Raw genomic sequence first — 17,066 nt, 5'->3', positions numbered from 1 at the left:
TTTGAGGATTTTGCCATTGTTCAGGGGTGAATTTCCAACACACTGGGGGTGCCAACTGCTCTAGATGCCTGCCCATATCCACCCATACTCCCTGCCACCCACAACTATACTGCCTCCGGGCAGATCTCCGGATGAGCTTCATAAGTAGTTGTTTAACTTTAAGCAGAATCTGAAGTGCATTCATGAGGCAGAACAACAAGACTATGGTATTCTGAGTATTCCAGAAATATTCAATATCTTGGAGAGCTATTGTGACAAGCTCAGGGGATAAGAGGGTGGTGAAGGAGGAAGGCAGAGTGACCCAGGAGGATACAGGGGTGGTGAAGGAGAAAGGGAGAGTAAGCAAGTAAGGAAAAATATCCTCCCCTTTCCCCTCCACAGATTGACTCTCTAATGGAGAAAAACAATAGGTATAATTGCTAATAGTTCCCAAGATGCTGTTTCCAAAGTACAGAGTCCACGATGTTACTGAGTATAAATACCAAGTTAGAGTCATGACCAGATATCTTATCGTCTCATAAGCCATTGCTATAACACTTAGTACCATAATGGTCTGAAACCAGGGCCCGGAGAGGAGAAACAACACTACAGAGAGCAAATACGGAAAATAATGTACTATAATACTCAATTTGGAAAACAGGCGCAGCAGAGTTGTGATTAAAGCAATCAGCATCATGACAAGTGACTATTAAGCAGGTCTAATCCTTCCACCAATTTTAGTTTAACACACTCTGATCAGATCTGCCGTTATCTCAACCTTTCGGGCCCCACGTTGGGCGCCAAAAAGACTGTCGTGGTTTAACCCGACCGGCAGCTAAACACCACGCAGCCGTTCGCTCACCCTCCCCCCTCCCTCTCTGGGACGGGGGAGAGAAATGGAAAGTGAAGCCCGTGAGCTGAGATAAAGACAGTTTAATAAGACAGGAAAAAAAATAACAAAAATAATAATAACAATAATAATAATGATGATACAATGGTGATAATACGAAAGTAATAATAGTATGTACAAACAAGTGATGCACAATGCAATTGCTCACCACCCGCTGACCGATGCCCAGCCTAACCCCGAGCAGTCCGGCCCCCTCCCCCCGGCTAGCCACCCCTATATATTGTTTAGCATGACGTCAGATGGTATGGAATACCCCTTTGGCTAGTTTGGGTCACCTGTCCTGGGTCTGTCCCCTCCCAGCTCTTACTGCACCCCCCAGCCTGCCCGTTGGCAGGACAGAGCAAAGGCTGAGATGTCCTTGGCTTAGTATAAGCACTGCTCTGCAACAATTAAAGCATCGGGGTGTTATCAGCACTCTTCTCATTCTAAGCCAAAACACAGCATTCCACCAGCTACTAGGAAGAAAATTAATTCTGTGCTAACTGAAACCAGGACAAGAATGATTGCTGCAGTTTACACTTCTGAGCTGAAGTAAAAGAAAAAACAGTGTTCTTCTGAGTGAACTTGAATTTTTCTGTGCTCTTGCCTTCTGTCAGGAGAAAATGGGAACAGAATAAGGTCACAAATTTCCCTTAATACTCACTAGTCTAATGCTGAAGGGTAAGAGGCCAGATCTAGCTAGATCAAGGCCAGCTAACAAGGCCAAGTGGTGGACCACAACAACAACAAAAAAAGATCAGCTTACTAGAGCTGAGCAAGTTTGTGTAAAGCTAAGGGCAAAAACTGCCTCCAGATGTAGTTTCAGCATCAGAAGAAATTCCCTTACCTGCATGCTGTTACCCCGGGGCCAAAGTCACGCTCCTCCAAAGCTGTGAGTTGACTGCCACTAGGGTTCTCCTGGGCGTCATATTGGTAAGCCTTCACTGCTGGCTTGACTGCGATGCAGCATGTGGATGGAGGGGATGATAGTTATGCCCACCAGCTTCAGGACTGCACCTTAAGCCATGAAGATTCAGGTTTAGAAGGACCACTGAAAGCACGGGAGCAACAAGATGCCAGCTGGCGTCTGTCCCCTCACCTTGCCATCCCTTTCCTTGTACCAGCACCACTGAAGGAGCAAAGCCTTTTGAAGAAAATAAGATCACTGAGTAACAAAAAGAGATTTCAGCTAAACCAGGCTGACAATATGGAGGCACAATGAATACAGCAAGGTCATCTTGGTTCTTTTCGTACAGTCTCTGCCTCCCAGACAACAGCATTTCCACCCACACACTTCCTACCTCCATCCCCCCATGCACAGTCCCCTCTTCAATGTAAAGAAACCAAAGTATTCACAAGGAGGCACACCATCTGCAGTACTAATTTGTGCAACATCTAGATTTAGTTTGGCAGTCTTGCACATACCAATTCATTGCCAGCTGCAGAGCAGAATAGGTTTTACAGAATATAACTGAACCAAGCCCAAATAAATACAGTGAAGCATTAGAGGATTCAACTCTGGTCCATATGACTTCTGTTTCTAAAATTCCTTGCATATGTTCTTACATCATGTAAACCCAGACAGTGGAGAACATTTTGAATATTGTAACAACTTTTTTATACTTTTGAGTTACGCAATATTATTTTTAAAATCAATAAAGTTATATACATATATATGCATCAACATTTCTTGCCTGTTTGAAAAGGCATCCTTTTTGGCTTTACCTGAAAGTTTTGGTTCAAAATCCTAGATAAGTGTCTGTGAAAATAAATCAAATAATAAAATAAAATAAAGAAACAAACCACCCCCATTCCCACCCCCAAACAAAACAAAAAACAGATGATCACTCAGTTTTCATATTGCAAAACAAAGCACAAGGTTTTAGTTAGTGAGATTTATAAGATTTAGGAAATGGAACCAGACAAAAATCCCAAAGTTTGGATGTCTATCTAAAACTCAACAGAACTAGCTGGCTTGCAAAATGGGACCTGAAATCTGACTGGAATTTGCTCTAACAATACTTTTTCTTTCCAGCTTGACTCAGTCACAAAGTGTATTTCTGCCTTTTCCTATCCCACATTAGCTGAACCAAAGAAGCACACTTGTACTTCCCTTCACCTATTTTAACTCACTCTTCAGAAACCATACACTGGCATAAAAACACGTTTGTGCACTAGTGCTTATTTTATCACTGCTTCTTACTGTTTTATCAGGCCATTCCCATTTTTGCTGAGTGTGAACAGTAAGTCCAACAGCAACAGAAAAGCTGATTCTGGTTCCATTAAACCTTATATTGCCTTGTGAAAATTCACAATGCCTGAAGTCCTGTAATTAAAATGAATATATTCTAGACTTTTCAAATAACTTCACTGGCTAACTAAATTAACCTCAAAGCATGATATAACCTGTGCCATTCACTAGACACTGCAAATGAAGAAAAGGACTTTCATGAGGATTGATAACTAATTATTTTAAAATTTATTATTTTTAGAGGGTTGGCTTTTGACAAAAATTGTCCTTTCTACAGATTTTATAGCAATAGGAGAATAGAACTTGTAAACCTTAAAAAAACACTTCTGTTTATCCATGTTTAAGAATTATATTAAAATAACTGGCCAAAGAGATGATGACAACTTCCATCTCTTGATGTTCACACACTCACCCTCAAACCCCAGTCTTTAAAACAAAACACTGCATGATCTTTATATTTGAATGAGCACTTATTAGGCTTTTTCATCTTTACATAATCTTCTCTAATACTATCATATTCTCACTAAAAGCCTATAAAGAAAACCAGTCTCTATGTCTGAAGGTCAACATTTGTTCACTGAAGATGAAAATCCTGCTATGTATGTGATTCCAAGCCATCAGCCCTGCCACCAGTGATAGACTTAACAGACATTCATCATTTGTCTAGGCTTTATCAACCAGACTGTACAAAACAGATCTTCCCTGAATATTACAGTCACAAAATGCACACCATAACCCATGGGACACTAGTTTCTATTTTAATGTTATTGTTTTTAAGCACAATTGTCAAAAACACGTGCAGATGAAGAAAATCTTAGTTCACACTGCCTGATGCTTTTTTTTTTTTTTTGACAGAAAATATTTCCCTAGAGGAACAACTATGTTACTCCTACCAGTCATAGCTCATATTTACCTCAAAGACACCTCCAGCATTATCAGAAGCCTTGTTCACATCCTACTTTTTGCCTCATTAATGCTCAGAAGACTGACATTCACCTGACATTTACAAACATGCCAGTAAGTGAATTGCTGACACCCATGACTCTGAATAACACAGAGACGTGTTTTCACTTTAAAATTCAGTGCCTTGCAATTTGTTTGAAATTGAGTGATCATAGTTTGGGTTGTTGTTTTTAGTCCAGAGTTATCAATTCCTGAAGTTATTGAATTGCTTAAAAAAAAAAAAAAAAAAAAAACTTGCAGAAACTTTAAGAAATGTTTTATACATTCTTTCATTCTTTTTAGTTATAGCAACTAATATCATAAAATCATAGAATACCCAAAGTTGGAAGGGACACACAAGGATCACTGAGTCCAACTCCTGGCTCCACACAGCACCACTCCAAAATCAAACCAGATGTCTGAGTGCATTGTCCAAATGCTTCTGGAACTCTGTCAGGCTCGGTGCTGTGCCCACTGCCCTGTGGAGCCTGTCCCAGTGCCTGGCCACCCTCTGGGTGCAGACCCTTTCCCTAACCCCCAGCCTGACCCTCCCCTGTCCCAGCTCCATGCCGTTCCCTCGGGTCCTGTCGCTGTCCCCAGAGAGCAGAGCTCAGCGCCTGCCCCTCCGCTCCCCTCATGAGGGAGCTGCAGGCCGCCATGAGGCCTGCAGCTCCCTCAGCCTGCTCTGCTCGGGGCTGAGCAAACCAAGGGACCCTAGCTGCTCCTCAGACATCTCGACCTCTATGGCCTTCACCATCCCCACAGCTCTCTTTTGGGCACTCTCTGATAATATACTTAACCTTCGGGAGTCAAAAAATAAAAATAAAAAAGAAGAAGTCAAAAATCCTTTTTACAGGATTCATCATCCTACTTGTCCGTTTTAAGAGAAAAGTTAGTTTCAGGAAAAGCTTGTTTTGTTTTGTTATTTTGTTACTCATAAAAAATAGAACTAGTCCAAACTCCTACCTATGAAATCTTCATGTGACAATTTGTCATGACTTTTCTCACAGATGAAAAAATTACTCTTTTATGAAACAAAGTATTAGAGGAGAATAGGTATGGGTTTCTACACTGCTGTTTCTCAGGTTCTTGTGGTGTTTAAGTAGCAGAACTTCACCCTGCTAGCAGCCTCTGTTACTATAGAAGCACCACATTGGTGCTGCAATGGAATGTGTAATATAATGGATTAGTAATACCTGGGGTAAATGGCATTGCCTATATGCAGCTCTAGAGCTGAAAGAAGAGCTTTGATAAAGGCTGCTCATTTAAGCCAGTCCAACAAATTTATTCCCTTTATGCCTTCCTGAGTACCAGCTCTGCCTGCACCCTCCTTCCCCCCCCCCCCCCCCAAAAAAAAAAAGCACCTCTGCCTGAAGGGGGAGGCAAATATCCTACTTTTTTTTTTTTTTTTTTCTTCCAGTTAAACCCATGTTTTGAAGATGGGTGTTCCACTGGTGATCCCTTATGTTCATATCTGAGGCACATGAAAATGACCCGAATCAATTGTGTTATTGTCACTTGGTGACTTATCGCTAATATGCTGCAGTCAAGCTCTGAAGCCCCATGGTCCTGTGCATCTTTGGTGTGAGTTTTTGGTGGTCTAAGCAAATAAATTTGTACATTGTTCCTGCTTAAAACAGGCAGAGATAGTACATAAGCAGCATAACAAAGTAGTAGCTTTACGTGCTGTGATTTCTATTGTTACTGTATGAGTGGGGCTTTTTAAGCAGAGATTAATTTCTCCAAAACTGAAGTAGCTCTGGCAAACTTCTGAATGTGCTCAAGCACAAGTTGCAAAGGCTCGTTTTCCTGGGTGAGCCCTGGAAAATACACTGGTTCTGGTAACAGCCATAGAAGCACAGGTGACCACACACACACACACAGACACACACACACACACAGTCTGCACTGCACAGAACGTTTTAACTCTAATACTGTTGGTTTTCCTGTTTTCCATCCTTTTATATTCATCATTTTTATTCTTCAGCATCGTTCATTTCTTATCTCTGTGCTTGTGTCAGCTCTCATCATCTTCCTTTTTCATTGTTATTTCCCACTCTTTCCCCCATAGCTCACTTTTTCTGTCCTCCCCCTCCCTAGGCCAGTTCATTTCTCTTCATTTCTCTTAATCTACTCCTAAGGGCATCTCTACTGCACCTGCTCCCTGCAAGCAGGCAGTTGAAACTGTCCCATTCTGAGCTGTGCACTTTCACTACACAAAGAACATGACCCGGTTATGTCCAATATGCTGAGAGTTTCAGGCTGTAAAAGTGCAATTCAGACAGAATTAACCTGCAGGAGTGACACTGTGAGGTCCATGCTGCTCTCCCAATCTCCAGACCAGAAAGAACTAGTTTAAAAGTATAGTAAATGAAAAGTTGCACCTGCAGTCATCCCCAACAGCAAATAGAAGGAAATATGGGACATTTCTTAAAGCCTCCTCTCCACCTCAATTTCTAAATACTAGCCTACAAAATTCTCTCCAGATCTAGGACCACGAAGATTCACTAATGCCACTGATCTTTATTTAGTTGCAGATTTGGCTATCTATATCTATATATATTTATTTATTCTAGATATCTGTAGAAGTAATGGATAATATTAATAATGGCCTGATAAAAACAAATGGCCTGTTTGAAAAACAAACAAAAAAAAAAATCACACATTTCTTTCTTTTTAAATGTGGTGAAAAGGGAAATGACAGTATATTAGTGTTCAATCAGAAGCAACATCCTAGAATCCTTTACAATAAATGATAAAAGAGGCTCAAAATAAAATGTAAAGATACAGCAGCCTCCGATATGGTCTGCTAGGTTTACGCATTCTGCTAAATTTTAATGTTGTATTGAAGTAATAAGAAATTGACAGAACAGAATAACAGCAGTAAACTTCTAAAGCTGTCATATCATTACTTCAGTGTTTACAAACAGATTTCGCACAAAGTGCAAATTAAACCAGACTATGCTGCTCAATTGCCTGCAGGAAATAATACATTAAATATTTCAGATTGTCTTTGGTGCTGGACTCACATTCCTACATATTAAAACAAGGGCCTTGAATTCCAGAGAGTGAGATTCGTGAGGGTGGTCATGCTATCATGAAAAGCAATGTCAGTATCTCCATCTCTAATTATGGTTAATATCTTCTGTACCATTTTACAAGTGGTCTGTGCCAACACTGTTGGCTTTGTGTTGGTTCTGATGCAAGTGTGCATATGGCTGGTTGCATATGAAATGTTCAGTGACTTGAACCCATGGGCTGAGCCTTAAAACAAAAGCAGTACATTTGAGGTTTACCTATCTCTCTGGAACCTAACCTACAAAAACAGGACAAAATGATCCCATCTTTCACTCTGCAACCTCAACTGAGATTTTGTGAGCAAATTCAACATCAAGTGATCACTCCTTCCAAAATCAATTTGCTGCATTCACCAGATGTAGACCTCAAGGCAGAAAGTCTTCTCCAAATCCCACTCTTCCTTTCAAAAAAATCAAAAGTCATCCCTTTACAATAGAGCATAAATCATCACTGGATCTTTTCTGAAGAGGATCTTTCCTCTTTCTGGTCTTGTTCCTGAAAGATTATCTTCAACAAGGCTAAGATATTTTTACTTCCTCATTACAGACTTTTGGTAACATCCCTCCAGTGTGTGGTAATCCTTATGCTCTTTTTAGTATGGGTCTGGTCCTGGTACCCTAAACCTCTTAAGTTTTCTGTCCTAATCTAAGTGCATACTTTTTTCTTTTTCATACCAACTACTCTTAAAATCAAGGTCTTCATCCACTCGTTTTGACTTCCTTAGAGGGAAAACATTTGCAGCCTTTCCTTGACTGTATTTTTCCTTCAAAAACTCTTCACAATAAGATACCCAAAGATTGGGAATCTCTTACCAGCATGTAAAAGTACCTGCTAGGAGGGAATGAAGAGGTATCCAGACTCTTCTCAGTGGTGCCCACTGACAGGATGAGAGGCAAGGGGCACAAACTGAAACCCATGAAGCTCCATCTGAACACGATTTATTTATTTATTTATTTATTACTGTAAGGGTGGTCATACAGGTTGCCCAGAGAGGTTGTGGAGTCTCCATGAGTGGACATAGTCAAAACACAACTGGACACAGTCCTGGGCAACCTGCTGTAGCTGACACTGCTTGAGAAGGAAAAGTGTACTTGGTGGTCACAAGAGGTCCCTTCAACCAAAACAACTGTGTGACATCTCATTTTCTGCATAACTGTGTGATTTTGTTTAAATTCTCTCTCTCCCCCTCCTTGGTAATTTGACCATCTAGGTTTCCAGTTCACACATGAAAGCTGACTCAGGATATCTCTTGCAAGGCTGATTAGCCTTTGCTAGCCCTGAAGCTTTATCTGCCTTTGCATTGCTAGACCACCCTGCTCAGTTACCTTCCTGGCAGTTCCCAATTTGCTGCCAATTTTTGCCAATTCACCATTCATCAACACTTCCTAACCATCAAAAGTTTGATAAGAATCTAATCTAATCCAGAACATGTCATCTTTCTGAAAACCTTTTACCAGATTGAAAATTGCTTATTCACCTTCTGCTTTCTACCTCTAATTATTGAGATGTTAGAATTCCACCTGTGACCATGCAGCCACCCACGCTCCTTACCAGTCTTTGTGACATGGCTTTGTGAAAGTTCAGCTCATGCCATGTTCAAGAAAGAGGCTCAAAGGAACGTGTTAATTTAGGTACAGCAGAACAATTGTTTGCAGGGTTTCAGGCTGATTTCAGAAGTGAGACAATACATCAAAATGCTTCAATAAGTGCATGGCCAGCAGAAGAAAGCCAGAAGAGGGCTCCTGGGATCTAGGGAGTATTGATATATTCTGCTTTACAATATTGCTGAATAAAGTATATAAGAAGCCTTGACAATAGCTAAGACAACACAGGATTCTTACTGCTTCCTAAACCTATAGCTATTGGATTAATAAATCTCCTTAGCTTTGACCTGAGTGTTTAGTGCTATATATTCAAGGAGTTCATATTTAGTGCTATATATTGAAGAAGTTGCATATTTAAAATAAAATAATGAAAAACACAAGTGCTAGTTAACCACCAGGCATTTGCTACAGATATAATAAAAGACAGAGCAAGTTCTGTTAGTACAAAAAAGGGGAAAATACACAGCAGAGCATTTCACCAGCTGTATGAAACTAAAATACACTAATAACAACTAAAAATTTTAATAACAAACTGTAGTGGATGAACAGCTTATTCCTGTATGCATTCCTGCCTGAACCATCATAGTGAAAGTGGTATTTTGGGTTCCCTAATGTTTCCCTTGAAAACTCAAATTCGGTATGTATGTACAAAATCCCACATTCCTGTTGCATAAGAGTTTCTAGTTTTCCTCAGCATGCTGGAAAAACTGCGGAAAATATCTGGAAGATACATTTGTCAATTTTGTTTAAACAAAAAGAAAGAAATCAAAACCAACAAAAATAAATAAATAAGAATAAACCTCCAACTGAAAGAAGGACTGTTTGGTTTAAAATACTTCCAGAACAACTTCAGAAATTACTTGTGTTGTACTTCTGAAACACTGCCTTGCAGCAAAATAACTGCTGTTATTGCTCTACAGATTTAGACTTTGTGCATTGACCTATTAGCAGTTCCAGTTTTCTCAAGTTGGTAAGTTATTAGATAATAATTGTCTATGTTGTATGGTTGATTTAGTTGGTTTTCCTGAAAACAACATATTCATAGCTTAAAACACAAACACTGAACAATGCACAGGCATTCTGTTATTCTCCCTGAGTAACACCAAAGATGTTGCTGATGGAAATACTGAGAATAAATAGCTTTCAATTCAGTCATGTCATAGACTGCGTTCTGTGTATTTTAAAACGCTGTTTCAATGATTGTTCTTGTAGGATACAGTTAAAAACCACTGTAGGAAGTGATAATAACCCACAATCACAAATATAACTGATCTTTTATTTTGCTGTTGTTTAAAACAGTGTGCCCCTACCTCCAATGATTTATAGTAGTACTAAATCCCATAACAGAATTGAATAAGCTTTCTGGAGCTTAATAAAATGCAGAAAGTGAAAACTAGTTTCAGATAGTAAGAAACTGTAGCAAGTTCAGGAAATTATTTCACCTAAGAATATTTATTTTAAATGTTCTAGGTTTTTGACATGTTTAGAAGTGACAGAGCTATTTCAAAAGCTGTTGTATTTTATTAAAAGCTGGCTACGAAACCTGAAAATGAAGTACTGTATTAAACCTTCGGTCACATAGAATATTTTTTTAACCAAGACACCATTTTACCCTTCTTTAGAAAGTAAATGAAAAAGCCAATTACTTCTACAGCTCCAGCCCAGGGGACACATTTGCCACCTGCCAACAGCCACTGTTGACTTCAAGCATGAAACATACTTTGATGTAGAGTGTGATTTTATTTTCTGTAATCTCTTTTAAGAGCCATACTTTAGTTACATTTGCACATTGGTGGCAGAATTGTCTTGTTTGCAGCAATTTTAGTTTTACTCCTTTATACTTCTCTTTAGAACCCTCTTTGGAAACTGATGTAACCAACCACCCATTTTGTGTAAACCCGAGAAGAAATTCTTTCATGATCTATATTTTTCTAAGTAGTATGTAATAGTATAAGCAACAATCAGTGCAGTAATATGCATTTATCCTAAAAAATTGTGCCTAAGCAGTGTGGACTATGGAGTATATATCAATTTTAAACACTTCTGTTCACTCCACAATCAAATTTTATAGGGGGTTAACTCAATTCCATTTTCACCCCAGAATCAGCAAAATCCAATATGAACCAGCTATCATACCTTTTGAAAAGTTTCTACAGAATCAGTCAAATTTGACTATCTGATGATTAGTCATCATGGTTAATCACAGCTAGCTGCAAGATGGCAATTGTGAACATCTAAAAATTAGTAATTAATCTTTTATTTTTTGCAACAGCAGCACTTGAACAAGACAAGTAAATGAGTTTGGAAAGCCTTCAAAATGTGCACCTCAATTACAAAGATGCTGCATTTTCTAAGGGAAGATGTGGCATGTTCAGCAGTTCAAAAAACACCAAGAACTCTTAATTTAAGGGCATCACAAGAGTTTGGAACTATATAAAAATGAAAAAAATGTAAAAATTACTGGATGTTAGTAGCTATAAATCTAATAGCATGTCTGTGATAATACAGTTTACAAAAGTGGTTTTATCATTGTTGAACCATTAAAGAAATGAACCCATCTGTTATGATTTTCAGTTAGGAGCTGTGTCTCCACTTAAAGACTTCAGTCAGCATTCTTGGTGTGCTTAGAGAAGATGCCTTTGGGGAACAACAAGAAAACAAAGATTATCATGAGTAGCTTTGCAAAGGAGACCACACTATGAGGTGGTCCATTTTAAAAGAAAAATTGTGGTCCAAACCTTGTGAGAAAAACAAACAAACAAAAAAAACTTCACAACAGGAAGAACAAAAATCTCTGCACTGTATCATTCTTTCCTTTGTAGCATGAATAATACAGCCTGAAGAGTAATTGCAACAAAACAGTACTTCCACTGGCCTTCTTCCCCCCTGTATTGTCTCTAAACAACAATGCAGTAGCCAAGTTTCCTTATGCAAATTCTTCCAGATGACTTCCTAGATCACCACCCAGCCCTTCCTCAAATGGTGCATCCTGCCAGTCAGAATGGCTCGGATTGGAAGGGACCTTAAAGATCACCCAGTTCCAATCCCCCTGCCATGGGCAGGGACACTTCCCACCAGACCAGGCTGCCCAAAGCCCCATCCAGCCTGGCACTGAGCACCTCCAGGGATGGGGCATCCACAGCTTCTCTGGGCAGCCTGTGTCAGGGCCTCACCACCCTCTGCATGAAGCTTTTCTTCCTAACACTAAATCTAAATAACCTCTCTTTTAGTTTAAAACCATCCCCCCTTGTTTACAGAATCATAGAATATCCCAAGTTGGAAGGGACCCACGAGGATCATGGAGTCCAACTCCTGGCTACATGCAGAACCACCGAAATATCAGACCAGATGTCTGACAGCATTGTCCAAAAGCTTTTTGAACTCCAGCACCTCGGATCCGTGACCTGGGCAGCCTGTGCCAGTGCTCTTCCAGAGTCACAAACAGCATGACTTATGGGCTCAGCTCTGCCAGCAGCAGGTCCCTTTTGGAGCTGGCTCTGATCTGTCACGGAGCAGCTGCTGGACTCTTCTCACAGAAGTTGCCTCTGCAGCCCACCACTACCAAAACCTTGACATGTAAAGCCATTACATTGCCTCTTCTGAAAGGTAAAGTGATAAACTGTGTAAGCCTCAGAAGTTTAATAATACTGTATTCCATCCTCCCTTCCCCCCTCCCCATTTCAAAAACATTTCAAAAATAAAGCTAAAATGGCATCTGGATCAACGATCCTTCCTCATTCACGACAGTTTCAGAAATTACTTCAAGGCTTCTGTTTCAGGTAGTTTTATTGTATTCAGCTTTCTTTCTTATCCAAGTAGCTGCAGTCAGAAATTTCAACACAAAGGGTCTAAAGCTTGCAGCAGTCCTGAATTCACAACCTTTTAGTGGAAATTTAATCCTATTTTGGGAGGGAGAGTGGAAATAGTTTGTTAGCATCTTAGAAGATTTTTTTCCCTGCTATACCACATATAATATTGCCTGATTTGAACCTGGCATTGCCTTAACAGGCAATACAAGTTCTCCCATTGTCTCAGAACATGTTTTTCTTCTATTTTTAAGCTGAAATTTCTCCACTTTTTCAGTATTGGAATGGAACTGAGTGCTGGCAGACACTTGTTTTGTATTGTGCTGATAGTAGTTGTCAGATAAGCAGTTACAGTGATGACAATTACATTAATTTGTAGTCCAAGTCTTGCAGTAAAATAGTTCAAGATGAAAAGCTAAACATTTAGTGAAAAATTCAACTTGTTCCCTAACGCATATGAAAATGAATTAATATGCTAATTCAGAGGTATTACTCAAAGTTAATCACAATGTTATGATGCCATTATCAGCCAAAAGTATGTCCATCACTCCTTACAGCCTGTGCCAATATTAGTTACAGTGCACTAAAATAAACTTCTGCTAATGCTTCACCACATGGAGCAGTGCAAGGCTTGAACATCTGAGAACAAAGCAGGTCTGGCTCATCTGCACACAGCTGTGCTGACAATCCCCAACTGCATGCAGATGCTGTGTAGGGTCCTAATGCAGAGACCATCTTTCTTCTATCCATGTCTGGAGAAGGGGTGGCAGGACCTCCCTCCACCTGAGATCAGAGCCCCATGTGGAGTTGCACATGGGATTTTACCAAAAAGTGCTTTAAGATATACAGAAGTACTGTTTCCCGACCTGTGGTTGCTCTGCTGGCCTTGCAGTGATGCTATGCAGCGAAAAAAAACTAGCAGGGCTGATCACACCCACACAACAAATGCAATTTTAATGAAATAACAGCACGTCTGTAGGGTAACGAAGGAGGAAGGTGAGAACACTTGGAGTGATGGTGTTCTTCCCAAGAAACCATTATGCATGACAAGCCCTGCTTTCCTGGATGTGGCTGAATACCTGCCTGCTGATGGGAAGTAGTGAATGGATTCCATTTTGCTTTACTTGTGTGTGTAGCTTTTGCTTTACCTAATAAAATGTCTCAATTCAAGAATTCTTGTGTTTTCACCTTTAGGATTCTCTCCCCCATCTCATCTAGTGACAGTGATGAACAGCTGTGTGGTAATAGATGCCTGCCAAGTTTAAACTACAACAGTATGGTTATCTGGTAGGATTATCAAAAGTATAAGTATCTCTATCTTTAAATAGTTACTCAACTCTGAGGAAAAAAAGAAGTCCATCCTAGTAGCTTAATTATCCTTTAGTCAAGCAAACAAACTTCAGCCTTGAAGATGGAAGACTAGAACTTAAAAGCAAAAGCTAAAAATGCAAGAGTCTTCTCCACACCCCAAAACCAGTTGTGAAAGACAAAGGTACATAGAAAGGAGATGTTTTGCCCTGTCATTCCTGCAGCTGCCAGGTAACTAATAAAGATAGCTTTGAGTTTCATTTGAGTCTCAAGTTTGTAGATAATTGTTTGAATTTGACACCAGGCTCAAACTTTTCAGTAACAATTAAAAAGTATCTCAGTGATATGACTTTGGTGAAAAAGAAAAGAACTGAGACAGTGGTTAACAGCAACTTTAAGTCCAAGTACAGTCCAGAGTTGATTGAAATTAATTATTCACTAAACTCTGGAGAGCTTCACTGTGTTACAACAGCTAAAAGGGAGACAGAAGGAACTCAAGAGAAAGTAAGAAAAATTTTGTAACAGAAATAAAGAAAAATGAAAACCTCCATCTTTGGACAGATATACATTGGCATTCTGTAACCCCTTGACAAATACAGGTTAAGTGTTACAATCTAAGTTTCTTTTTCCTTAAGACAATTCAAGCTAAAGTTATGTTTCACTCCTGAAGGAATGCTTCTACTCACAGTTTTACAGGTCTACTTGTATGGCTGAATGTGGAGTCAAGAAATGGTAACAGGACAAAGAGAAAATTATAGGTATACAGTAAAAAAAACCAAGCAACTACTGATACTGAACCACACTGCTGGATTAGTAGGTATGCCTCATGATATATATTATCAAGTTCCTTCTTACCTCTCTCTCAGTTTATGACATAGCTTTGTGAAACAGTCAGTAACAGTAAAGAAAACAGTATGACCTGTAATAGCACATAACATGTTTTGAGGCATCATCCTGAAATTTAATTGACACTTTTCTGTTTTCCTCTCTGGAAGCACCATAAATTGCAGCACTCTTTTACAACTCACAGGGAACAAAGGACTCCCCAGTCACATGCTGTGTACAGCCACATACAGAGAATTTATACTGTCCATTTTGACATTACACCTAAGAAGTCTGTCCTGTCACCATAGGCCAACTATACAAAAACAGGTTTCTCCTCGTCCCTCCTCCCTTCAGCACTTTATTCTGCTGAGGAATAAATAAGCAGTAATGACAAAGGGGAAAAACACTGCCTTTGAATCACCAACTCCCTTCAAGATTTCTCTACAATTTTTCTAGGTTTAATATCCTCACTACGTCTTAAGGGATCTGCTCTAAAAATCAAATGTCCTCGATAGATTTTGGATGTCCTTAATCTTACAAAGAGGACGCTACTCAATCCTGAATATATCATAGGACGCACTTCTACTAAGACTGGTAACTTAAATAGCAACAGTACACGTGAACCCTATCAGCTTGTGAGAGAACTCACATATGGTAGGATTTATTCTTTTTTTGTAAGGAAAAGAAGTATTCAACTTCTTCAGCCTGGAATCTTAGGCATATATAGGCTTATGTGCGCATACAATGTTTAACAAACTTCAATCAAAAACTGTTTCCTGTTGAAACAGTTCCCTACAGCTGCAGAAAAATGCTGTCACAGGCAATTAAGAAGTATAAGGCTGAAAAATCAAGGTATTACCACTGTATAAAAGCAGCTCCAAAATCAGATTCTGCTCCTCAGAATGGAATCAAAAACACTTCCTGTTACTATTAACAGCAGAGGAAACAGAAAAAATTAAACATACTTCCTTACACAATCCATCATTCGTCATGCATAGAAAAATCACTCACAGTCATGAAACACTTTTAAACTCTAGCCAGGACCCAATTTACATTTATTCTTTCAGCCATACTGTGAGAAAAAAAAAAAAAATCTGCTTTTTCTTTGTGAACACATTATTTTCAGCTTTCAGGAGGTTCTTCCATACAAGAGGAGGTTAGAGTTTTTTTTTCTTTTGTATCTTTTGAAAGGAAAATTGGACATACAAAATCTTGTTTTCACTTATTTAGAAGCCTTGTAAAAATTCTTGTAGCTGTGCAACTACTTCTGTATCCACAGTTTCCATAAGTGCATGGAAACCTTGTTCTCCCAGCAATTCCTGCTGTGCCTTTAGCTTCTCATAGACGAATTGCTGCAATGACACAGTGTGTACAGGGTCCTTCAGTGCAAGCTGTGGAAAACAAGAGGAAAAAAATATAAGAACGCACTTAAAATACTGCAAGTACTCATCTCTATAATAATCTGAGCCCAGGAAAGAAATCTAGAATTCTTTGTAATTAATTGAGAAACAAAAGGAAAAACCATAAAACAGAGATCAAGTTAATTACTATCAAAAGCAAACGTCAGCCTAACACCATTTGAACAATAGTCTCAAACCATGAACACAGCCTGTTGTAAAGTTTCACCCTTCTATAAGATACAACAATTTCAAAGCTGCTTTGTTGAAATCCGGGTGAATACATTCTGCTGAAATTCATTCTGCTGAATGAATTCTCCATAACTTCTAAGAAACACATCAGATGTGTTATTATGATAAGCACTTTAGATAGTGTATCAACTATGATCAGTTATATTTTATCAGTAAGGAAACAAACTAGTTTAACTAGTGCAGCACTAGATTTATATGACAAACAAGATCTGGAAATAAAAATCATAATTACAATTAGGTCAATATTTAGGTGTTAGGTCAATAGCTAAAATAAATTGTTCATATGCATGAAGAGTAGACACTTCTTCAGTAGCAGTACTTATGTAACAATCTGTCCATCTGAATTATGCAAATTTCTTTTAGGCAGGGAGCAACAGAATATTTGTCTATTTTAAACAATAACTGCAGAAGAAGTAAATATAAGGGCTACATTGATAGAAGACCGATTTTGAAATCAGAAGAGAGTGGTTGGCTGGCTACGGATACAGATAGGGTGGTTGATGGGGAGGTGAGGACACCTAGAGCTTGCAGCATCAAAAAGTATTAGGATATTGATATAATAACAAAACCACTGCAGATGCATGAGCTTCTGCTATCTTAGAATCAAAACCAAACAGCACTACTATTTACGCTGGAAGGTCAGGAAACAACATATAATGCTAGGTTTCAGTCTTTTTCTCTGAAAAAGAACCTTCTGAGTCTGTATACCCTGCTATGCTATTTCCAAAGAAACAG

At 39.1% G+C, this 17,066-nt stretch overlaps 2 protein-coding genes across 4 annotated transcripts in view; both read right to left on the bottom strand.

Moving 5' to 3' along the window:
* The window catches only part of LOC309889788 (large ribosomal subunit protein eL33-like), a gene marked incomplete at both ends in the record, with an annotated part of 33,475 nt that extends 31,754 nt beyond the window's left edge, over window positions 1-1,721 (bottom strand). The window contains 1 exon segment of the mRNA XM_082782816.1: window positions 1,716-1,721. Within this exon segment, the coding sequence (XP_082638942.1) occupies window positions 1,716-1,721 (6 nt within the window).
* Window positions 1,722-11,130: 9,409 nt separating this feature from the next.
* The window catches only part of IPO11 (importin 11), a 98,116-nt gene continuing 92,180 nt past the window's right edge, over window positions 11,131-17,066 (bottom strand). For all 3 annotated transcript variants that reach the window (XM_082782870.1, XM_082782869.1, XM_082782871.1), the window contains exon 32: window positions 11,131-16,073. In XM_082782870.1, coding sequence (XP_082638996.1) covers window positions 15,909-16,073 — 165 coding nt within the window. In that variant the 3' untranslated portion in view covers window positions 11,131-15,908. The remainder of the gene's footprint in view (window positions 16,074-17,066) is intronic.

Source organism: Aythya marila (genome assembly GCF_965140915.1).
Source record: "Aythya marila genome assembly, chromosome: Z".
Classification (NCBI taxonomy): Eukaryota; Metazoa; Chordata; class Aves; order Anseriformes; family Anatidae; genus Aythya; species Aythya marila.
The sequence above is the reverse complement of the archived record's forward strand: the minus strand, read 5'-3'. Positions and strand labels throughout refer to the sequence as shown.